At 49.0% G+C, this 25,119-nt stretch overlaps 1 protein-coding gene across 1 annotated transcript in view; it reads left to right on the forward strand.

Annotated features, from left to right (window-relative positions):
• LOC137547384 (uncharacterized) overlaps positions 1-25,119 on the forward strand; it is a 62,248-nt gene that overhangs the window by 13,477 nt on the left and 23,652 nt on the right. Inside the window, exon 2 of the mRNA XM_068270933.1 lies at positions 17,336-17,638. Coding sequence (XP_068127034.1) covers positions 17,336-17,638 — 303 coding nt within the window. The remainder of the gene's footprint in view (positions 1-17,335; positions 17,639-25,119) is intronic.

Below are 25,119 nucleotides of genomic sequence, written 5' to 3' on the forward strand. Positions count from 1 at the left end.
GGTTCAACAGATACAAAAAGAAAAAGGGTTGAGGCGGACGAGGAGAGGGGGTGTAAAGCATAGAAAGCAGAATATGGGGGCTTTTGGCATCTGAGAATGTTGATCACACTGTGGTCAACCTTTCAGCCACTGTCCTGTCATCTTCGGAGATTGCATTACTTTCACAGGGGCTTTCCTTTGCCCCAACTACACATTTCGATGTTTTTTCCACACTTTTGGACGTAAACAAATTTGTTAGGTCTGTTCTCCTGAGAAAGCATTTTCTAGACGGTCGGACAGCGGAGGGAATGGCTGATGATGTAGCGGCCGAGGAGGGCAGGGTCCTGTCTGATATAGGGACCTTTGGAGACATTAAGTCTCTCTTGTCGTTAGAACAATTGCTCTCAGAGACGGTCCCGCTGGTTTCCCAAGATGATGTTAGGCCCATCTCCATCCGCAACCCAGCCTTTTATCCCACAGCCGCCCGCAGTCCCCCTGTCGACGCCTTTCAGGAGGTTATTGAGAGGGAGTTACTGGACTTAGCCTCCAACAATATCTCAAACCTCCGTAGCAACCTCTCTTCCGCCGAAAAGCAGGCCCTCTCCTCCCTTAAAAAGAATACACGCATTATTATCCGAAATGCAGACAAGGGGGGGGGGGGGCAGTGGTGGTGTTAGATGCGGAGGTTTACCGCCTTGAGGCACAGAGGCAGCTTCGAAACCTAGTCACCTATTCCCCTCTGAGATGTGACCCTACTGCGGAGTTTAGCACTCAGCTGCTTTCACTCTTGTCCATGGGGGAAAGTTTGGGAGTCATTTCCGAGCGGTTAGCAGGCTATCTGGCCGTTTCTTCACCAGTTGTCCCTGTGTTTCATCATCTTCCCAAGATACATAAACCGGGCTTTCCCCCGGAGGGTAGGCCAATTGTGGCTGGGATTGGCTCTCTGGGGGAGCGCCTGGGTGACTGGGTGGATGAACATCTACAGCCCCTTGTGCGACCTCTTCCGGGTTACATACGAGACACTAAGCATGTGCTTAGTAGTTTACGGCATTTTCAATGGCGGGATAGTTACAGCTGCATTACCATTGATGTCAAATCGTTATACTCTTGCATTCCCCATGCCCTTGCCCTGGATGCCCTTGACCATTATATGGCCAGATACTCTGCTTTCCCTGAGGACCTACAGTTCTTCGTTGGGCGTGCCGTCTATTACCTGCTTACCCATAATTATTTTCTTTTTGAATCGGATTTTTATTTACAACGTTGTGGTGCCTCAATGGGAGCAACATTTTCTCCCTCACTGGCCAATTTATATATGGGCTGGTGGGAGGAACTCCACCTGTTTAGTGATACTAATATTTTTTCGGATCATATTAAGTGGTATGGCAGGTACATTGACGACCTTTTGGTCGTCTGGGATGGCACGCGCGACGAGGCACTCCAATTTGTGGAGTTGCTTAATGCCAACTCTTTTAACTTGGTGTTCACTTCCCAGTGGTCCCTCATTGAGGTCAATTACCTTGACCTCACACTGAGAGGTGATTCCTCTTCAGCATCCGTTGTCTCCGGCACGTACCGCATGCCCTGCAGCGGCAACTCCACCCTGAGGGCCAACAGTTGCCACCCGTCTCATACCATCCGGGCAGTTCCGGTGGGGGAGTCAATTCGGGTACGGCGCAACTGTTCTGATGTTTCGGCCCTTGGAGTGGAGTTGGATGCGGTAGGTTCCCGCCTTGCGGAGCGTGGGTACCCTCGTTGGATGATAGAGAGGGGGAGGAGACGGGCCCTTAGTAAAACAAGAGATGAATTATTAAACTCTGGCCCTCACCAGATACTGCAAAGGTCTAATACTGACACAACCTTTGTGACTACGTATAGTCAGGAATACAAACAAATTACACAGATCGTGAGGAGGTCCTTACCTGTGTTGCAGGCTGATAATTCTCTCAATCAGATAATCAAAAAGGGAGTCAGATTTGCAAGCAGGAGGGCTCCCACACTGGGGAGTATTCTGTCACCAAGTATTTTCTCCCCCAACACACAACGGCCATGCTGGTTGACTACACCAGGTTCTTACAGATGCAATTTTTCAACCTGTAACTACTGTGCTGTTCATACTTCTACTCGCTCTGTTATTTCTTTCCTCAATGATAAAACTTTCTCTATCAGACAATATATGAATTGCGATACAAAGTATGTAATTTACCTTTTTTCATGTTCTTTATGCCACATTTAATACGTCGGGTGTACTACCAGACACCTTAGACAACGTATAGCAGAACACTACAGGGGAGCAGGCTGGTTAACACTGGAGGTGTCTAATGTGGCGAAACATTTCAGATCAGGCCACTCAGGGGATATGTCCTCCTTTTCATTTCAAGGTATTGAACGTGTCCTGAGGCCTACGAGAGGGGGTGATGTCTATAAACAACTCCTCACCAGGGAGGCGTATTGGATTTTCCAATTAGGGACACGTTCGCCAGGAGGTCTAAATGCAAAATGGGATCTTAATTCAGTTACTTGAAGTGGTTGCTTTGTTTATTGTCTGCTTGCTATTTCTTTTAAATTGCATTTATTGATGTACAATTTTTTGCATTTCTTGCTGCCTAATGGTTTACTGTGCTTAATCATATGCTCTCACATTTTTACTATTGTATCATGTCTGTATGTATTAGATTACTCAATTGGGGGTTTATCTGTGTTTTTTTTATCTCCCCAGAGTTTTATATGCACTTTGTGGGTGGGGTCAGTTGAGCTTGTGTTACCGGGTGTGACTTTAATCTATATATGGGTCACTCCTTTCACTTGTGCCTATGCTATGATTAAGGGCGTATAGCGCCCGAAACATTTCAGCATGTGGCGATGGTTTTAGCTTGTTATGTGTTTGATTAAATAAACCATTTGATTCCACCGACATTGTGCGGATTTCATCTTCTACAGTATAGTCATAGTCTAATGTCCTAACATATTATTTATTTATTGTATTTATAAAGCGCCAACATATTACGCAGCGCTGGACATTAGTTTAGGTTACAGACAATATTTAGGGGTGACATACAGCAATATGACAATACAGGAATACAAGAAAACCAGATCACGCACCATAGTATGAGTACAAGGTAATGCTTAGTCACTGGAGGGGAGCATGGAGATCACACAGCACAGTATGAGTACCAGGTAATGCTTAGTCACTGGATGGGAGCATGGAGATCACACAGCACAGTATGAGTACAAGGTAATGCTTAGTCACTGGATGGAGCATGGAGATCACACAGCACAGTATGAGTACAAGGTAATGCTTAGTCACTGGAGGGGAGCATGGAGATCACACAGCACAGTATGAGTACAAGGTAATGCTTAGTCACTGGATGGAGCATGGAGATCACACAGCACAGTATGAGAACAAGGTAATGCTTAGTCACTGGATAGGAGCATGGAGATTACACAGCACAGTATGAGTAAAGGTAATGCTTAGTCACTGGAGGGGAGCATGGAGATCACACAGCACAGTATGAGTACCAGGTAATGCTTAGTCACTGGATGGAGCATGGAGATCACACAGCACAGTATGAGTACCAGGTAATGCTTAGTCACTGGATGGAGCATGGAGATCACACAGCACAGTATGAGTACAAGGTAATGCTTAGTCACTGGATGGAGCATGGAGATCACACAGCACAGTATGTGTACAAGGTAATGCTTAGTCACTGGATGGGAGCATGGAGATCACACAGCACAGTATGAGTACAGGGTAATGCTTAGTCACTGGATGGGAGCATGGAGATCACACAGCACAGTATGTGTACAAGGTAATGCTTAGTCACTGGATGGAGCATGGAGATCACACAGCACAGTATGAGCACAAGGTAATGCTTAGTCACTGGAGGTGAGCATGGAGATCACACCGCACAGTATGAGTACAAGGTAATGCTTAGTCACTGGATGGAGCATGGAGGTCACACAGCACAGTATGAGTACAAGGTAATGCTTAGTCACTGGATGGGAGCATGGAGATCACACAGCACAGTATGAGTACAAGGTAATGCTTAGTCACTGGAGGGAGCATGGAGATCACACAGCACAGTATGAGTACAAGGTAATGCTTAGTCACTGGAGGTGAGCATGGAGATCACACAGCACAGTATGAGCACAAGGTAATGCTTAGTCACTGGAGGTGAGCATGGAGATCACACAGCACAGTATGAGCACAAGGTAATGCTTAGTCACTGGAGGTGAGCATGGAGGTCACACAGCACAGTATGAGTACAAGGTAATGCTTAGTCACTGGAGGTGAGCATGGAGATCACACAGCACAGTATGAGCACAAGGTAATGCTTAGTCACTGGAGGTGAGCATGGAGATCACACAGCACAGTATGAGCACAAGGTAATGCTTAGTCACTGGAGGGGAGCATGGAGATCACACAGCACAGTATGAGCACAAGGTAATGCTTAGTCACTGGAGGTGAGCATGGAGATCACACCGCACAGTATGAGTACAAGGTAATGCTTAGTCACTGGATGGAGCATGGAGGTCACACAGCACAGTATGAGTACAAGGTAATGCTTAGTCACTGGATGGGAGCATGGAGATCACACAGCACAGTATGAGTACAAGGTAATGCTTAGTCACTGGAGGGAGCATGGAGATCACACAGCACAGTATGAGTACAAGGTAATGCTTAGTCACTGGATGGAGCATGGAGATCACACAGCACAGTATGAGTACAAGGTAATGCTTAGTCACTGGATGGAGCATGGATATCACACAGCACAGTATGAGTACAAGGTAATGCTTAGTCACTGGATGGAGCATGGAGATCACACAGCACAGTATGAGTACAAGGTAATGCTTAGTCACTGGAGGGGAGCATGGAGATCACACAGCACAGTATGAGTACAAGGTAATGCTTAGTCACTGGAGGGGAGCATGGAGATTACACAGCACAGTATGAGTACAAGGTAATGCTTAGTCACTGGATGGAGCATGGAGATCACACAGCACAGTATGAGTACAAGGTAATGCTTAGTCACTGGAGGGGAGCATGGAGATCACACAGCACAGTATGAGTACAAGGTAATGCTTAGTCACTGGAGGGGAGCATGGAGATCACACAGCACAGTATGAGTAGAAGGTAATGCTTAGTCACTGGAGGGGAGCATGGAGATCACACAGCACAGTATGAGTACAAGGCAATGCTTAGTCACTGGAGGGGAGCATGGAGATCACACAGCACAGTATGAGTACAAGGTAATGCTTAGTCACTGGATGGAGCATGGAGATCACACAACACAGTATGAGTACAAGGTAATGCTTAGTCACTGGAGGGGAGCATGGAGATCACACAGCACAGTATGAGTACAAGGTAATGCTTAGTCACTGGAGGGAGCATGGAGATCACGCAGCACAGTATGAGTACAAGGTAATGCTTAGTCAGTGGAGGGGGGCATGGAGATCACACAGCACAGTATGAGTAAAGGTAATGCTTAGTCACTGGATGGGAGCATGGAGATCACACAGCACAGTATGAGTACAAGGTAATGCTTAGTCACTGGATGGAGCATGGAGGTCACACAGCACAGTATGAGTACAAGGTAATGCTTAGTCACTGGAGGGGAGCATGGAGATCACACAGCATAGTATGAGTACAAGGTAATGCTTAGTCACTGGATGGAGCATGGAGATCACACAGCACAGTATGGGTACAAGGTAATGCTTAGTCACTGGATGGAGCATGGAGATCACACAGCACAGTATGAATACAAGGTAAAGCTTAGTCACTGGAGGGGAGCATGGAGATCACACAGCACAGTATGAGTACAAGGTAATGCTTAGTCAGTCACTGGATGGAGCATGGAGATCACACAGCACAGCATGAGTACAAGGTAATGCTTAGTCACTGGATGGGAGCATGGAGATCACACAGCACAGTATGAGTAAAGGTAATGCTTAGTCACTGGATGGGAGCATGGAGATCACACAGCACAGTATGAGTACAAGGTAATGCTCAGTCACTGGAGGGGAGCATGGAGATCACACAGCACAGTATGAGTACAAGGTAATGCTTAGTCACTGGATGGGAGCATGGAGATCACACAGCACAGTATGAGTACAAGGTAATGCTTAGTCACTGGATGGGAGCATGGAGATCACACAGCACAGTATGGGTACAAGGTAATGCTTAGTCACTGGATGGAGCATGGAGATCACACAGCACAGTATGGGTACAAGGTAATGCTTAGTCACTGGATGGGAGCATGGAGATCACACAGCACAGTATGAGTACAAGGTAATGCTTAGTCACTGGATGGAGCATGGAGATCACACAGCACAGTATGAGTACAAGGTAATGCTTAGTCACTGGAGGGGAGCATGGAGATCACACAGCACAGTATGAGTACAAGGTAATGCTTAGTCACTGGAGGGAGCATGGAGATCACGCAGCACAGTATGAGTACAAGGTAATGCTTAGTCACTGGATGGGAGCATGGAGATCACACAGCACAGTATGAGTACAAGGTAATGCTTAGTCACTGGATGGGAGCATGGAGATCACGCAGCACAGTATGAGTACAAGGTAATGCTTAGTCACTGGATGGAGCATGGAGATCACACAGCACAGTATGAGTACAAGGTAATGCTTAGTCACTGGATGGGAGCATGGAGATCACACAGCACAGTATGAGTACAAGGTAATGCTTAGTCACTGGATGGGAGCATGGAGATCACACAGCACAGTATGAGTACAAGGTAATGCTTAGTCACTGGATGGGAGCATGGAGATCACACAGCACAGTATGAGTACAAGGTAATGCTTAGTCACTGGATGGAGCATGGAGATCACACAGCACAGTATGTGTACAAGGTAATGCTTAGTCACTGGATGGAGCATGGAGATCACACAGCACAGTATGAGTACAAGGTAATGCTTAGTCAGTGGAGGGGAGCATGGAGGTCACACAGCACAGTATGAGTACAAGGTAATGCTTAGTCACTGGATGGGAGCATGGAGATCACACAGCACAGTATGAGTAAAGGTAATGCTTAGTCACTGGATGGGAGCATGGAGATCACACAGCACAGTATGAGTACAAGGTAATGCTTAGTCACTGGATGGAGCATGGAGATCACGCAGCACAGTATGAGTACAAGGTAATGCTTAGTCACTGGAGGGAGCATGGAGATCACGCAGCACAGTATGAGTACAAGGTAATGCTTAGTCACTGAAGGGGAGCATGGAGATCACACAGCACAGTATGAGTACAAGGTAATGCTTAGTCACTGGATGGGGGCATGGAGATCACGCAGCACAGTATGAGTACAAGGTAATGCTTAGTCACTGGAGGGAGCATGGAGATCACGCAGCACAGTATGAGTACAAGGTAATGCTTAGTCACTGGATGGAGCATGGAGATCACACAGCACAGTATGTGTACAAGGTAATGCTTAGTCACTGGATGGAGCATGGAGATCACACAGCACAGTATGAGTACAAGGTAATGCTTAGTCAGTGGAGGGGAGCATGGAGGTCACACAGCACAGTATGAGTACAAGGTAATGCTTAGTCACTGGATGGGAGCATGGAGATCACACAGCACAGTATGAGTAAAGGTAATGCTTAGTCACTGGATGGGAGCATGGAGATCACACAGCACAGTATGAGTACAAGGTAATGCTTAGTCACTGGATGGAGCATGGAGATCACGCAGCACAGTATGAGTACAAGGTAATGCTTAGTCACTGGAGGGAGCATGGAGATCACGCAGCACAGTATGAGTACAAGGTAATGCTTAGTCACTGGAGGGAGCATGGAGATCACGCAGCACAGTATGAGTACAAGGTAATGCTTAGTCACTGAAGGGGAGCATGGAGATCACACAGCACAGTATGAGTACAAGGTAATGCTTAGTCACTGGATGGAGCATGGAGAGCACGCAGCACAGTATGAGTACAAGGTAATGCTTAGTCACTGGATGGAGCATGAAGATTAGGCAAGTTAGGTTCACTCAGATGCATAGCATGGGTTCACAGTAATGGAGGTGCAGGATCAGGTAGGACACAAAAGGAGGACCCTGCCCAAAGGCTTACAATCTAGAGGGAGAGGCAAGGACACGAAAGGTAGGGACCAGAGTTTAGCTGTGGGTTTAGAGCACTTGTGAGGGGTAGTAGGCCAGAGTGAAAAGGTGAGTTTTGAGGGCTTTCTTGAAGATGTTGAAGGAGGGGGCTGCCCTAATGGGTGGAGGTAGGGAGTTCCAAAGTGTTGGAGCAGCTCTTGAGAAGTCCTGGAGGTGTGCATGGGACTGGGTGATGTGGGGGGCGGTCAGGCGAAGTTCATTGGAGGAGCGGAGTGAGCGGCTTGGTGTGTACCTCTGAGTAAGATCGGAAATGTAGGTTGGACATGTTTCGTGGACAGATTTGTAGGTCAGACACAGTATCTTGAATCTGATTCTGGACTGGATAGGAAGTCAGTGGAGGGGTTCACGGAGGGGAGCCGCCCTGGTGGAGCGATGGGAGCAGTGGATAATTCTGGCTGCCGCATTCATGATGGACTGCAGTGGGGCTATTCGGGTCATAGGGAGACCAGACAGCAGGGCATTGCAGTAGTCAAGGCAGGAAATTATGAGGGCATGGATGAGGAGTTTGGTGGTGGCAGAGATCAGGAAAGGGCGAATCTTACAGATGTTATAAAGGTGGAAGTTGCAGGACTTTGTGAGGTTTTATTATTATGTATTTATATAGCACTGACATCTTCTGCAGCACATTACAGAGTACATAGTCATGTCACCGACTGTCCTCAGAGGAGCTCACAATCTAATCCTACCATAGTCATAGTCTAATGTCCTACCATATTATTATTATGTATTTATATAGCACTGACATCTTCTGCAGCACATTACAGAGTACATAGTCATGTCACCGACTGTCCTCAGAGGAGCTCACAATCTAATCCTACCATAGTCATAGTCTAATGTCCTACCATATTATTATTATGTATTTATATAGCACTGACATCTTCTGCAGCACATTACAGAGTACATAGTCATGTCACTGACTGTCCTCAGAGGAGCTCACAGTGTAATCCCTGACTGTCCTACCATATTATTATTATGTATTTATATAGCACTGACATCTCCTGCAGCATATTACAGAGTACATGGTCATGTCACTGACTGTCCTCAGAGGAGCTCACAATCTAATCCTACCATAGTCATAATGTAACTTGTAAAATGCCAAGCCCATTAAAAAACGGGCGCTAGGTCACAGCCGCTACCCCCTGCAATTCGCGCACATACGCGTCCCGCTTGCTCGTTCCTTACCACTGTCTGAAGTATATGCACACAGGGAGCTGCTTGCTTGGCAGTTGGAAAAAGCTGTTATTTCCCACAATGCAATGAAAACCTCTGTGAACCACAGACAGCAAACTGTCAGGTCCGGCCCTGTGTCCTAACTGCCCTGGCTGCGCACATGCTCAGTACAAAAAAGCCAGGGACACACTATCATTCAGTGGATGACGCAGGGACACTTGCATTTCATTGTATAGGATATAGGATGTCCTACCATATTATTATGTATTTATATAGCACTGACATCTTCTGCAACTTTTTACAGAGTACATAATCTGCCGCTGTGCATGTGCTGCAGTTGTGGCTTGTGGTAATCACTGATGGACTGCCGCTGTGCATGTGCTGCAGGTGTGGCTTGTGGTAATCACTGATGGACTGCCGCTGTGCATGTGCTGCAGTTGTGGCTTGTGGTAATCACTGATGGACTGCCGCTGTGCATGTGCTGCAGGTGTGGCTTGTGGTAATCACTGATGAACTGCCGCTGTGCATGTGCTGCATGTGTGGCTTGTGGTAATCACTGATGGACTGCCGCTGTGCATGTGCTGCAGTTGTGGCTTGTGGTAATCACTGATGGACTGCCGCTGTGCATGTGCTGCAGTTGTGGCTTGTGGTAATCACTGATGGACTGCCGCTGTGCATGTGCTGCAGTTGTGGCTTGTGGTAATCACTGATGGACTGCCGCTGTGCATGTGCTGCAGTTGTGGCTTGTGGTAATCACTGATGGACTGCCGCTGTGCATGTGCTGCATGTGTGGCTTGTGGTAATCACTGATGGACTGCCGCTGTGCATGTGCTGCAGGTGTGGCTTGTGGTAATCACTGATGGACGGCCGCTGTGCATGTGCTGCAGTTGTGGCTTGTGGTAATCACTGATGGACTGCCGCTGTGCATGTGCTGCAGTTGTGGCTTGTGGTAATCACTGATGGACTGCCGCTGTGCATGTGCTGCAGTTGTGGCTTGTGGTAATCACTGATGGACTGCCGCTGTGCATGTGCTGCAGTTGTGGCTTGTGGTAATCACTGATGGACTGCCGCTGTGCATGTGCTGCAGTTGTGGCTTGTGGTAATCACTGATGGACTGCCTCTGTGCATGTGCTGCAGGTGTGGCTTGTGGTAATCACTGATGGACTGCCGCTGTGCATGTGCTGCATGTGTGGCTTGTGGTAATCACTGATGGACTGCCGCTGTGCATGTGCTGCATGTGTGGCTTGTGGTAATCACTGATGGACTGCCGCTGTGCATGTGCTGCAGGTGTGGCTTGTGGTTATCACTGACGGACTGCCGCTGTGCATGTGCTGCAGTTGTGGCTTGTGGTAATCACTGACGGACTGCCGCTGTGCATGTGCTGCAGTTGTGGCTTGTGGTAATCACTGATGGGCTGCCGCTGTGCATGTGCTGCAGTTGTGACGTGTGGTAATCACTGATGGACTGCCGCTGTGCATGTGCTGCAGCTGTGGTAATCACTGATGGACTGCCGCTGTGCATGTGCTGCAGCTGTGGCTTGTGGTAATCACTGATGGACGGCCGCTGTGCATGTGCTGCAGGTGTGGCTTGTGGTAATCACTGATGGACTGCCACTGTGCATGTGCTGGAGTTGTGGCTTGTGGTGATCACTGATTGACTGCCGCTGTGCATGTGCTGCAGTTGTGGCTTGTGGTAATCACTGATGGACTGCCGCTGTGCATGTGCTGCAGTTGTGGCTTGTGGTAATCACTGATGGACGGCCGCTGTGCATGTGCTGCAGCTGTGGCTTGTGGTAATCACTGATGGACTGTCGCTGTGCATGTGCTGCAGTTGTGGCTTGAGGTAATCACTGATAGACGGCCGCTGTGCATGTGCTGCAGTTGTGGCTTGAGGTAATCACTGATAGACGGCCGCTGTGCATGTGCTGCAGTTGTGGCTTGTGGTGATCACTGATGGGCTGCCGCTGTGCATGTGCTGCAGGTGTGGCTTGTGGTAATCACTGATGGGCTGCCGCTGTGCATGTGCTGCAGGTGTGGCTTGTGGTAATCACTGATGGGCTGCCGCTGTGCATGTGCTGCAGTTGTGGCTGGTGGTAATCACTGATGGGCTGCCGCTGTGCATGTGCTGCAGGTGTGGCTTGTGGAAATCACTGATGGACTGCCGCTGTGCATGTGCTGCAGTTGTGGCTGGTGGTAATCACTGATGGGCTGCCGCTGTGCATGTGCTGCAGTTGTGTCTGGTGGTAATCACTGATGGGCTGCCGCTGTGCATGTGCTGCAGGTGTGGCTTGTGGTAATCACTGATGGACTGCCGCTGTGCATGTGCTGCAGTTGTGGCTTGTGGTAATCACTGATGGACTGCCGCTGTGCATGTGCTGCAGTTGTGGCTTGTGGTAATCACTGATGGACTGCCGCGGTGCATGTGCTGCAGCTGTGACTTGTGGTAATCACTGATGGACTGCTGCTGTGCATGTACTGCAGCTGTGACTTGTGGTAATCACTGATGGAGTGCTGCTGTGCATGTACTGCAGCTGTGACTTGTGGTAATCACTGATGGACGGCCGCTGTGCATGTGCTGCAGTTGTGGCTTGTGGTAATCACTGATGGACTGCCGCTGTGCATGTGCTGCAGTTGTGGCTTGTGGTAATCACTGATGGGCTGCTGCTGTGCATGTACTGCAGCTGTGACTTGTGGTAATCACTGATGGACGGCCGCTGTGCATGTGCTGCAGTTGTGGCTTGTGGTAATCACTGATGGACTGCCGCTGTGCATGTGCTGCAGCTGTGACTTGTGGTAATCACTGATGGACTGCTGCTGTGCATGTACTGCAGCTGTGACTTGTGGTAATCACTGATGGACTGCTGCTGTGCATGTGCCGCTGTTGTGGCTTATGGTAATCACTGATGGACTGCCGCTGTGCATGTGCAGCAGTTGTGACTTGTGGTGATCACTGATGGACTGCCGCTGTGCATTTTTTCTTGTTGGGGTTTTAAAAGACATTATATTGAATAATCTAATATAGGGTGTGAAAATATCCCAATCAGGAAGAAAGGGCGCAGGAGCTCTTATGGGAAAAAGGGTGCAACATTGGCACCTTTGATAAAAGCCACAATTAGCGGCAGGAAAGGGAAATTTGGGCGCATTGCGGCGCACACTAAACTTGCCATTTTTGCCACAAATTGCAGCTTTTATTTTAACATAAAGTGGCTAATTTTGGGCGCCAGGGGGTGTACACTATGCAATGCCGCAGTTTGCATTTCCAAAAACCCCAGTGCCAGCAATTGTATTGAGCGGATGCGGAAATGTTTAATGATTGTCATGATTGTCGCTAATTGGGCGCCTCCCAGCTCCCAAAATGAGCTTCTTTGCCACAGTATCTCAGCTTTACCTTGGGAATGGTTGGGTGGGGTTAAGGCTACTTTCACAGTGAGACGTTACAGGCGTACGTTAGTGCAACCTGTAACGCACCCCACCGCACAGCAATGAAAAATCAATGGGCTGTTCACAGTGCCCACGTTGCGTTACATTGTAACGCAGGACGTCAAGTGAAAGTACTGCATGCAGTACGTTATACACGGCTAAGCCACGTTAGACGGTTTGCACATGCTCAGTAATGTTGGAGGAGGGGAGAGTCCGCTATTGCGGCCAGCCACATGGCTAATAATTATGCACTGCACTGTGTGACGTGCAGTTTTTACTTCCTGGAGCGGCCACTTTGTGTGGCGATTGGTGGGCGGGACCACGTGATCTGCATGCGTCAAAAAGTACGCATCACGGACGCATCAAGAGCCGCATAACGCAGCTCAATCTGACGTACAACTTCAAGACCACTATGCGTTGCGTTGGGGGCACGTTATGCAACCTTAACGTCGCATCTAACGCAACGTCTTAGTGGGAAAGAGGCCTAAGGCCTCATTCACACTTCGTGCGCTTCTGTCCGCTTTTTTTCAGCACATAATATTAACAGATTCAGGTTGCTGAAAAAAAGCAAACAGAAGTGGACAGAAGCACATTGATGTGAATGAGCCCTAAGGCCTGGAACCCACTGAAATAAGCAAACGCAAAACGCAACCGCTAGCGTTTTGTCTGAGCGGTTTGCAAGCGGATTCATGCGCGTTTTCGGTCGCGTTTTGCAACATTGTATTTTTTTGCTCAGCGGTTGTGTAGCGTTTTGCGTTTTGATCCTGATTGGTCCTGTGAATTATTTTGCATTTTGTTAAAGTGTGCTGGACCGCAAAACGCTAGCAAAACCGCTCAGTTTAGGTTTTGCTGAGCGTTTCCGCTAGCGGTTCAATACTTTACATTGAAGCGCTAACGCTCCCAAAATGCTGCACGTCCTGCGTTTGCGTTTCTGGGAAGTTACCCCATCCATTAACATTAGCCCAGCGTTTTGGCAAACTGCTAGCGTATCGCAGTGCTGCCAAAACGCTGCCAAAAGCGCTCCTGTGGGTTCCAGCCCTTAGGGTTAGAAGAGGGGGTAATTAGGTACCACCAGGGGGATCTAGGGATTAGGCACTGGGCGTGGGGTCTTAAGGTTAGGCACCACCTGGGGGGCATTTTAGGATTAGGCACCACAGTTCACATATGCTGCGCAGCGCAATCCTTCCCCAAGGTTTATGGTTCCTCTGAAAGGGCTCGTTCACACCTAGGGCTTTTGCGGGTTTTTTTTTAAGCGCTGGCGATTTTCAGAATCACCCTAAAAGCGATTGTGCAATTATTCCCTATGAGAGAGTTCACATCTGAGCGGTTCCTTTCCGATCCGCTCAGCCAAACGCTGCCTGTACCATTTTTTGCTCAATGGAAGGTATAGAGAAAACGCAAAGCACTTGATAAAGCACTTAGTATAACGATTTTCCGAGCGCTTTTAAGAATAAATACATTGGGCTTGATTCACTAAGACAAATAGCATGCCTTATCAGAGTAGCATAGCGAACGCTATGAACTAATGCCTGATAATTGGCAATAACGAGCGCTTCACTCGTTACCCTGAGCCCCTGCAGGCCCAATCACTTTAAAGGACATTTTCCCCGCACTTTGATTGGTCCAACAGGCTGCCTGTCACTTGACAGGTAAATTGACAGGCAGCCTAATGGTCCAATCAAAGTGCGGGGATAATGTCCTTTAAAGTGATTGGGCCCGCAGGGGCTCAGGGCAGGATGAGTGGAGCTCTCGTCATTGCCAATTAGCAGGCATAAGTTCGTAGTGCTCGCTATGCTACTCTGATAAGGAGCGTTAACTGATCAGTCATGCCATTTGTCTTAGTGACTTGTATCAGGAAGTGAAAAAACAAATTGCTCTGCAAAAGCGATGCGATTTATAAAAAAATCACAGCGTGCAGGTAAGCGCCGGGAGGAGAATAAAAACGCGCAAAAAATCGAAAATCACTGCCGTCAGCGATTTCGATTTTAAATGGGAAGAATAACAGCAGGGATGGTCGGAAATGTCGATTTCCACCAATGCCGATTACCGATTTTGCGGATTTCCGATCGGTTTCCGAGTTCGGATTTCCGAGTAGTGGGGTTTTTTTGGTTATTTTTTGCATTCTCTGATTGGCCAAATGCTTCCAAGTTCTGTGTGGCTGGAAAGTGTAATGGTTAAGGGCTCTGCCTCTGACACAGGAGACCTGGGTTCGAACCTCGGCTCTGCCTGTTCAGTAAGCCAGCACCTATTCAGTAGGAGACCTTGGGCAAGTCTTCCTAACACTGCTACTGCCTATAGAGCACCCCCTCGTGGCTGCAGCTCTGGCGCTTTGTGTCCGCCAGGAGAAAAGCACGATATAAATGTTATTTTATTTTTTTCTGTGATTGGGTTAAAATTACCGAGTTGTGGTGATGCAGTATTTGTACAGAAATCCGATTTCCAATTGCTTTTCAATTCAATTCAAATTCAAATAGTGTTTTTTTTTTGTCATTTTTTGCATTCTCTGATTGGCCAAATACTTTCGAGTTGTTTCTGCATCCTCTGATTGGTCCAATCAGTTCTGTGATTGGCCTAAAATTACCTAATTGCACTAATGCTGTATTTCTGCAGACATCCGAGTTCCGATCAGAAATTTAGATTTCCGATCGTAAATTCGGAAATTGCAATTCCGGGAAATCCGAATGAGCATCCCTACATAGCAGAGGAACTTTATCCCTGGGAAAGGATTGTGCTGCGCAGAGCCGGGACAAGGTCCTCCAGCACCCAAGGCTGAGACACCAAAGTGCGCCCCTCCATCCCTCCCACCCCAGCTATAACACACAGATTGCTATTAGACTAAGAGGCGCCACAGGGCCCACAACCTCCCCAACACCTTAATATCTAGTTATCTAGCTTGCAGTCACTGCCATGTATCCCCTTTTCTTATTTCTTTCTGCTTCAAACACAATTAGGAATGACAGCTGAATGAATTCTGCACCCCCTCCTACACTGCGCCCTGAGGCTGGAGCCTCTCCAGCCTATGCCTCGGCCCGGCCCTGGTGCTGCGCTGCGTATGTGATCTGTGGTTGTATTGTGGACTTTGAATATATAGCGTGCTGCTTGCGGTTGGCACTGTATTAAGGTGGAAGGGGTGTTGAGTGAGTCGTTGTGAATATATAGTTTTATTTTAGGATTAGGCTCCATGGGGGGGTCTTGTCTGATTTTATGCCCAATTGTCGTTCAAACCGGACATTTGAACGACTTGTCATTCAAACAAAAAGTCATTCAGACTCCTTGTACACACAGACAACAAAACTTTTGGAATGCTAATTACAGCTAATTTACATGTCATTTGACTGGTCAATGGACTGGATAGAACAATGGACCAGATCAAATGACTGATCAAACGACTTGTTTGAAAAGGCGCGTACACACGCACTACTGTAATGAACGATTGGTCCGTCAGACCCTCCCGCTGGGCGGGCGGTCTGCCAACAGTAGAGCGTGTGTACAGTCTGTCGACAGACTGGTAAGACTGTTTCTGATGGATCCGCTCAGCGGATTGTTCAGAAACTGTCTTATCAGTCTGCCTGACAGACTGTACACACGTCCTACTGTTGGGTGAACGCCCGCCCAGCGGGAGGGTCTGACGGACCAATCGTTCATTACAGTAGCGCGTGTGTACGCGCCTGAAGTCTATTAGTGTGAAACGAATAGACTTTCAAACAACAAGTCATTTGTACACATAATAATAATCCGAACATTTGTATAGCACTTTTCTCCTGTCGGACTCAAAGCGCTCAAGAGCTGCAGCCACAGGGACGCGCTCAAGAGGCAACCCTGCAGTGTTAGGGAGTCTTGCCTTGAACTCCTTACTGAATAGGTACTGACCCTAGCCAGGATTCCAACCCTGGTCTCCCATGTCAAAGGCAGTGCTCTTAACCAGTACTCTATTCAGCCATATGTACAGACCTACTTGTCGTTTTAATGACAGTTCACGGATCCGCCAAGCGGATCATCTAAAACTCCTGCTATCAGTCTAACGATCGTTCGTACACATGCCAAACTGTCATTCAAAAGACTGGTTTGAATGACAAGTCGTTCAGAAATATCAGACATGTGTACGTACCTTTAGGGTTAGGCACAACCAGGGGAGGGTTCTGTGTGAGAGTAGGGTGCAGTTTAGCTATAGTAAAATATTGGTAAATTTTACAGATATTTTATTATGGAACCCAGCAGTAGACTATTGCTAATTGTAGCGATAACCTACTAGCAGCAATCCCGTGCGCCCTTTTTTTCCAGGCGCCTTCATTTCATTTATGCAAAAATATCACCTAGACGAAAAAGTTAATGTTATCTGAGTTTTATCCTACAATGACACGTTTTTAAATCCTTTTTAGTTTTTACAAAGGAACCTTTTAAGATTTCACAACCGAAAAAAGTACTAAATAGTAGGTAAAAAGAAGTAATAAAATACAATATAGTGATATCAAACTTATTTTGATTGTGAGAAAACTCAGGAGAAATGTTAAATGAATAAGAAAGAGCCTCTGTTTTAATAAACAATCTTTTTATCTGTTGGCAGTAACTGATAGTTTAAAATGTCACTATCTTAATTATTACAAGACTCAGCATTTTATATTACCCCAACAGAGTCATCAGGATCAGAATACATACAGACCGGATCAAACATCACTCAGTGTGATATGAAGTGTCGCAACGCTTTCGATTTGCTGATGCTGTACCGGCGATGTGGAGGGAAGGAGGAGGAGAGGCTGCTGCAACTAGACTGTAACACCAACTACACTATATGGCTGGACCCCAGATACCACCTGAACATCAGCAGCGGCTGCTGGACCCTCCCCCAGGCTGGGAGGGGAGACTCCTGTGTGTATGAGGTCCGGGATCGGGGGGCTGGAGATAAAGTCCTGACCTCTACATACATCCGTGTGCTGGGTAAGAGTCCATATCCTGCATCACACTTCCCTCTAACCTCCATTGTACTCTATGGGGGGAGCTGACGTTATACCGCATGTCATAGAGGCCAGTAACACTGGTGACTGTATGTGGGGGAGGACGTGGGTTTTCTAGCTACAAGAATAAGTAAAAAGAGCAGTGTTTATCACGGGTGATCTGTGTAAAACGCAATCACAATCGGTTTTCTGATCACTTGTTATTCACTTTACAATTCAGATTGGATGTGTAGTTGAAGTACAGAGCAAAAGCCGGAAGTCAGTGGCATAGCTAAGGAGCTGTGGGCCCCCGATGCAAGTTTTACAATGGGGCCCCCTCCCCAAGCACTCTATACATAACAATTAATACGGTGCACCAAAACCTGCTAATGGCAACTACAGTGTCAGAGGTGCAAGAAGGGGATGGGAACAGTTTGTTAATGATCACCACTATTCAAAGTATCTATAGAAGTAATTATTATGAGCACAGCACCAATAGAGGGCTAATACTGAAGCTCAAGGGCCCCCGATGCGGTCGCAACCTCTGCAAACCTATCGCTACGCCCCTGCCTGAAGTCTTATTTATTCCATTTGGATACAAGCTGCTATTCTGAGGTGACAACAACAAGGATCTGCTTTCTGCAGGCAGCTCCTACAGGAGTAGGCTGGATAGTGTAATGGTTAAGGGCTTTGCCTCTGACACAGGAGACCTGGGTTCGAATCTTGGCTCTGCCTGTTCAGTAAGTCAGCACCTTTTCAGTAGGAGATCTTGGGCAAGTCTCCCTAACACTGCTACCGCCTATAGAGCGCGTCCTAGTGGCTGCAGCTCTGGCGCTTTGAGTCCGCCAGGAGAAAATCGCAATATAAATGTTCTGTGTTTGTTTGTTTGTTGTTTGAGTGTGAACTCTGACCTGAAAAGCACCATTTGGCTTGTTGCTGCCAGAGAGAGCCTTCAGCACAGCTCCAGCCCAGCAGGATACAGACAGAGTGGAGAAAGCCCTCGTTATATTAAATAGCTGTATTGTATGATTTTTGCCTTCTTTAGAGATAACGTACTAGTGATCTGTATGGAAAATATCTTTCGACTGCTAACGTCCTACTCAACGTTTTGGTACAATTTTCGGAGAGCTGAGGTAATCCGAAAGCCCCATTATTTAACTTCTCAGGAAAGGAGTGTCACACACTATTCATGTCTGGTATTAATGTAATCCATATTTTTGGGCCATTGTGAATTTGCTATTATTATTAGTGTGCAATGAACGTGGCCTGATATCTAGAAATGTCATACATTTGGGATTTAAATTCTCCCAAATGTAAGGGACTGATTAATCTTAAGGGCAGGGGCCTGTGTTCCACCCTCAGAGCAGATCTGTATAAAAGGAAACGCAGTAATTTCAGAAAAATTCTCCATTTCACCACCTGACCAAAGCCAGTGAGAGAACCATGAGGCTGGTTTCCCTGTTTTCCTTCTGAAGCAAGGGAACTTTGAATTTATTGGATTTCCACACAAAGGACATACTTTTTTCTAAATCTTTAAAGGGACCCTGAGCTATGTATTAACCTCCTTGGCGGTTATCCCGAACTGAGTTCGGGGTAAGCCGCCGCAAAGGATTTCTCAGGCCCTGGTGGGCCGATTTCCATAATTTTTTTTGTTACACGCAGCTAGCACGTTGTTAGCTGCGTGTACTGCCCGCTACCCGCTGCCCCCCCCCCCCAACCCCTTGCGCAGCCTGGCCAATCACGCCAGGCTACGCTAAGGGGTGGATCAGGACTCCCCCAGATGCCATGACGTGGATGACGTCATCCCGATCATCGCCATGGCGACGGGGGAAGCCAAACAGGAAATCCCGTTCTGAACGGGATTTCCTGTTTGCTCTGATCGCCGGAGGTGATCGGAAGGGGTGGGGGGATGCCACTGCACATCGGCTATCATGTAGCTAGCGCTAGGCTAGCTACATGATTTAAAAAAAAATAATTAAAAAAAAGTCCTGCGCCGCTCCCCTGGTGATTTTATTGTAACGCCAGGGACAGAGCCGGATTAAGGCCAAATGGGGCCCTAAGCAAAGTAGCAGATTTGGGCCCTCCCACCCACCCTTGAACTGTGGGTGGGTTGGCAGCCACTTGTAGCCTACTCACTATTAGCAAACTACTTTGTATGTGCATATATACCATATTCATCGGTAATGTATACCCACAACCTACTGCTGCCTTCTGTACTACTCACTCACTATTATGGCGCATGGACTGCGCTGTCACATTGAGCCTGCAGCACGTTCAGGAGGAGGGAGGGGAGGGCCAATGAGGTTAGCAGCATCTGCCAGCCACAGTGAGCATGCTGACTCTGCAGGCTGGAGTGGAGAGCATCTTGTTACCATAGTAATGGCGACGCTCATCCTTTTGGAAACCGATCAACGCTGCCGCTGTGGCAGACTGGCAGGTAAAAAAGCACGTCGGCAGGAAACCTATCAGCATGTCTGATGGATACATGCAACCAATTTCGTCGCATCATCGATCAGGCATGCTCTTGGCAGCAGGGCAGCGATGCCACCCAGATTTAAAAATGTTGATGGACAAAAGGCTCAAAAAATCTGGACACTCAAAATTTTAGACAGACAAGGGCAGAGCTAGTGGATGGAGCTAAACGGGTCTATGAATTATTTTTTTTTACCCTCTTTAATCTTAAAGGACAACTGAAGTGAGAGGTATATGGAGGCTGCCATATTTATTTCCTTTTAAACAATACCAGTTGCCTGGCTATCCTTCTGATCCTCTGTCTCTTAGTGGCCACTAACGATGGCACTGTGTGGAATGTGACTGTGAGCGAAGAAATCCAGGACTGCCATCCAGGGAAACTGCAGTTTGAGGAGCCCGCCACACACATGAAGGAGCTTTCAGAGCAGAGTAAGGAGAGAGGGCGGGCGGAGCTTATGTCAGAGAGGGAGCCCTTCAGCCAGTCAGCGTACGAGTAACACTCACAGGCAGTGCAGCCCACAGTGCTCAGAATCTGCAGATGCTGGGAAGCCCGAACCTCCGGTATATGTGGGCTTTTTGGCATCCTCCTTGCCCTGTAACCCGGAGTGCTCTGCCCATTGCGCACTATTATAGAAACGCCAAATGACATGCTGATGGGGCCCCTAGGACCCTGAATAGGGCCCTAATCAGGTGCTTGAGGTGCCTGGTTGAAAATCCGGCTCTGGCCAGGGGGGTTAAAAAGGAAAACCAGACTTACCTGGGGCATCCTCCAGCCCACCGTAGCCCACGAGGCTCCCGCCATCCTCCTGGCCCCCTCCGCTGGCAGCTCAGGGAATGTCCCGCCTTCGGATGAAGTGACGCATGCTCGCCCCCACTGTATAGCCGTTGCGTCATCACAACGGCTGCCGTAAGAGCCTTGTGCATGCGCAATTCAGTATTTAGAGAACCGCACATACTCAGGGCTCTTACGGTGACTGTCATGATGATGCAATGGGTACACAGCAGGGGCAAGCATGCGCGACTTAATCTGAAGTCGGCGTGTTACAGGAGCCGCCAGGAGCCTCGCTGGCTACGGTGGGCTGGAGGATGCCCCAGGTAAGTCTGTTTTTTTTTTTTTAATACACAACTCAGGGTCACTTTTACATATTCTATTTTTTGCCTTTTTTTTTATTTCACACTGTGGTTACCGTCTCCATAATTGTTACTTATAATACTTTATATATTAATTATTGATATTGCATTTACAATAAAAGACTTGAAGAGAACCCGAGGTGGGTTTCTGCAATCAATATTAAGACACAGAGGCACATTCTGCATACTATCACCAGCCTCTGTGTCCTTACAGTGTGCCCCCAGGCTCCCCCTGTTGTCCCCCCCTTATAAAAAACGCCAGGCTAGCAACACACAGATTGTCACTAGTCGGCTGTTTACCTTTTGGCTGCCACTCACTGCCGCTCCCCAGCCTCCTCCATAGCATGGCTCCCTGCCTGCGTCCCTTCCCGCCCCAGTAAGACGATTGGAGGAAGCTTATGCAGAATGTGCCTCTGTGTCCTAATATTGATTGCAAAAACCCACCTCGAGTTCTCTTTAAGGTCATTTTTTTTTTGTTACATACCTGATTTGAGCACCGCAGACAAATCCTAGCCTTTCTGAAAATTCGCTACCTGAAGTATTGTGTTGTTTCAGTCAGACCAGAGTGTTTTAATAATTTTATTTGTAGGTTTAGAATAGTCAGCGCTGGTCCTCTGTCCTTCTACAGAGGGGATGGCAGCTACCTGAAATATTGTTTAGTACAGTGTTTGTGTTGCTGGCACATTCCCTCCTGGCCTGTCTGTGGCCCAATTCCAGCAATTTCTATGCATCGATTGAAACCAGATTGTCTGTGCGTTGAAACATTGTGAGGCATTGAGCAGTCCGGCCACTAGGGGCCCTGTGGCAGTGTTGCCTTTGGAAATTCTGATCATTCCCCCGTGACAAAAAAAAAAAATACCTCTCAACTACCATACAAGCAACCAAATAAAATAATAAATTACATAATGCAAGTAGTGTTTTGGCAACTTCTAGAAATTTTAGATTATAATTAGTCAGTCACTTCCCCCACAATTACATAAGGCAGCCGTGTCCCTCTAAATAACATAATTAACCCCACCCAACATAATTATGTAGCTATATACACAGTGTCTGGAAAATATTTCTGCCTATATGTGTAAACAGCGCAGAGAGGAGGCGGTGTTAATCATGCTACTTTTATATACGCAAGCCCCTTTACCTAGCACACAGCAGCAGCCACATGCAGAATGTAAAATGGCTGCTGTGCTCACGTTTTTATGGGTGGGAGGGTGTGTCCAAAAGGGAGGGATACCTGATTGGATGCCGTGTGCCTGCTGACTCTGGGATGAGGGGTCAAATTTTAGCTCCATGCAAATGTATGCGGGCAGCAGGGGCGTCGCTAGCCCTGTTTTAGGGGGGCACGTGCCCCCAATCTTTCCTGGGGTGCCACGGATCTCCCGGCCGCCGCTGCCCCCTCTGTCAGCGGCTCCCTCCAGCCGCCGCCGCCGCGTCTCAGACCTCAGGATCAGGCGGCGAGCCGGCGACCAATCGTGCGGGCGCTAGGACCCAGCGCCCGCACTGATATGCGGAAGTGACATCACTTCCGCATATCGAGCGGGTGCGTCCAGCGCCCGCTCGTACATCTGGTCGGGTCGCCGCTGATCCTGAGGTCTGCTGAGAGGTAGGGGGGGGAGCGGCGGCGGCTAGAGAGGGGGCCTCCCTGTCACTCACTCACTCACTCACTCACTCACTAAAGGGGCTCCCTGGCACGCACTCACTCCCTAAAGGGGCTCCCTGGCACTCACTCACTCACTCCCTAAAGGGGCTCCCTGGCACTCACTCACTCCCTAAAGGAGCTACCTGTCACTCACTCACTCCCTAAAGGGGCTCCCTGTCACTCACTCACTCCCTAAAGGGGCTCCCTGTCACTCACTCACTCCCTAAAGGGGCTCCCTGTCACTCACTCACTCCCTAAAGGGGCTCCCTGTCACTCACTCACTCCCTAAAGGGGCTCCCTGTCACTCACTCACTCCCTAAAGGGGCTCCCTGTCACTCACTCACTCCCTAAAGGGGCTCCCTGGCACTCACTCACTCCCTAAAGGGGCTCCCTGGCACTCACTCACTCCCTAAAGGGGCTCCCCTGGCACTCACTCACTCCCTAAAGGGGCTCCCCTGGCACGCACCCACTCCCTAAAGGGGCTCCCTGGCACGCACCCACTCCCTAAAGGGGCTCCCTGGCACGCACTCACTAAAGGGGCTCCCTGGCACGCACTCACTCACTAAAGGGGCTCCCTGGCACGCACTCACTCCCTAAAGGGGCTCCCTGTCACTCTCACTCCCTAAAGGGGCTCCCTGGCACTCACTCACTCCCTAAAGGGGCTCCCTGGCACTCACTCACTCCCTAAAGGGGCTCCCCTGGCACTCACTCACTCCCTAAAGGGGCTCCCCTGGCACTCACTCACTCCCTAAAGGGGCTCCCCTGGCACTCACTCACTCCCTAAAGGGGCTCCCCTGGCACTCACTCACTCCCTAAAGGGGCTCCCCTGGCACGCACCCACTCCCTAAAGGGGCTCCCTGGCACGCACCCACTCCCTAAAGGGGCTCCCTGGCACGCACCCACTCCCTAAAGGGGCTCCCTGTCACTCACTCCCTAAAGGGGCTCCCTGTCACTCACTCCCTAAAGGGGCTCCCCTGGCACGCACCCACTCCCTAAAGGGGCTCCCTGGCACGCACCCACTCCCTAAAGGGGCTCCCTGGCACGCACTCACTAAAGGGGCTCCCTGGCACGCACTCACTCACTAAAGGGGCTCCCTGGCACGCACTCACTCACTAAAGGGGCTCCCTGGCACGCACTCACTCCCTAAAGGGGCTCCCTGTCACTCACTCACTCCCTAAAGGGGCTCCCTGGCACTCACTCCCTAAAGGGGCTCCCCTGGCACTCACTCACTCCCTAAAGGGGCTCCCCTGGCACTCACTCACTCCCTAAAGGGGCTCCCCTGGCACTCACTCACTCCCTAAAGGGGCTCCCCTGGCACTCACTCACTCCCTAAAGGGGCTCCCCTGGCACTCACTCACTCCCTAAAGGGGCTCCCCTGGCACGCACCCACTCCCTAAAGGGGCTCCCTGGCACGCACTCACTAAAGGGGCTCCCTGGCACGCACTCACTCACTAAAGGGGCTCCCTGGCACGCACTCACTCACTAAAGGGGCTCCCTGGCACGCACTCACTCACTAAAGGGGCTCCCTGGCACTCACTCACTCCCTAAAGGGCCTCCCTGTCACTCACTCACTCCCTAAAGGGCCTCCCTGTCACTCACTCACTCCCTAAAGGGGCTCCCTGTCACTCACTCACTCCCTAAAGGGGCTCCCTGTCACTCACTCACTGCCTAAAGGGGCTCCCTGTCACTCACTCACTGCCTAAAGGGGCTCCCTGTCACTCACTCACTGCCTAAAGGGGCTCCCTGTCACTCACTCACTGCCTAAAGGGGCTCCCTGTCACTCACTCACTGCCTAAAGGGGCTCCCTGTCACTCACTCACTGCCTAAAGGGGCTTCCTGTCACTCACTCACTGCCTAAAGGGGCTTCCTGTCACTCACTCACTGCCTAAAGGGGCTCCCTGGCACTCACTCACTGCCTAAAGGGGCTTCCTGGCACTCACTCACTGCCTAAAGGGGCTTCCTGGCACTCACTCACTGCCTAAAGGGGCTTCCTGGCACTCACTCACTGCCTAAAGGGGCTCCCTGGCACTCACTCACTACCTAAAGGTGCTCCCTGTCACTCACTATCGGGGTCCCTGTCACTCACTACCTAACTGGAGGCGCCTGTCACTCACTAGCTAACCTGGGGGTCCCTGTCACTCACTACCTAACTTGGGGGGGCTACCATATTAAGGGGGCATTCTGCCTATTTATGTGAAATGCTGTCTATTTATGTGCCTTATGACTGCTGAATGTGTCTTGTTGGG

The sequence above is a fragment of the Hyperolius riggenbachi genome, chromosome 2 (assembly GCF_040937935.1).
Source record: "Hyperolius riggenbachi isolate aHypRig1 chromosome 2, aHypRig1.pri, whole genome shotgun sequence".
Lineage (NCBI taxonomy): Eukaryota > Metazoa > Chordata > Amphibia > Anura > Hyperoliidae > Hyperolius > Hyperolius riggenbachi.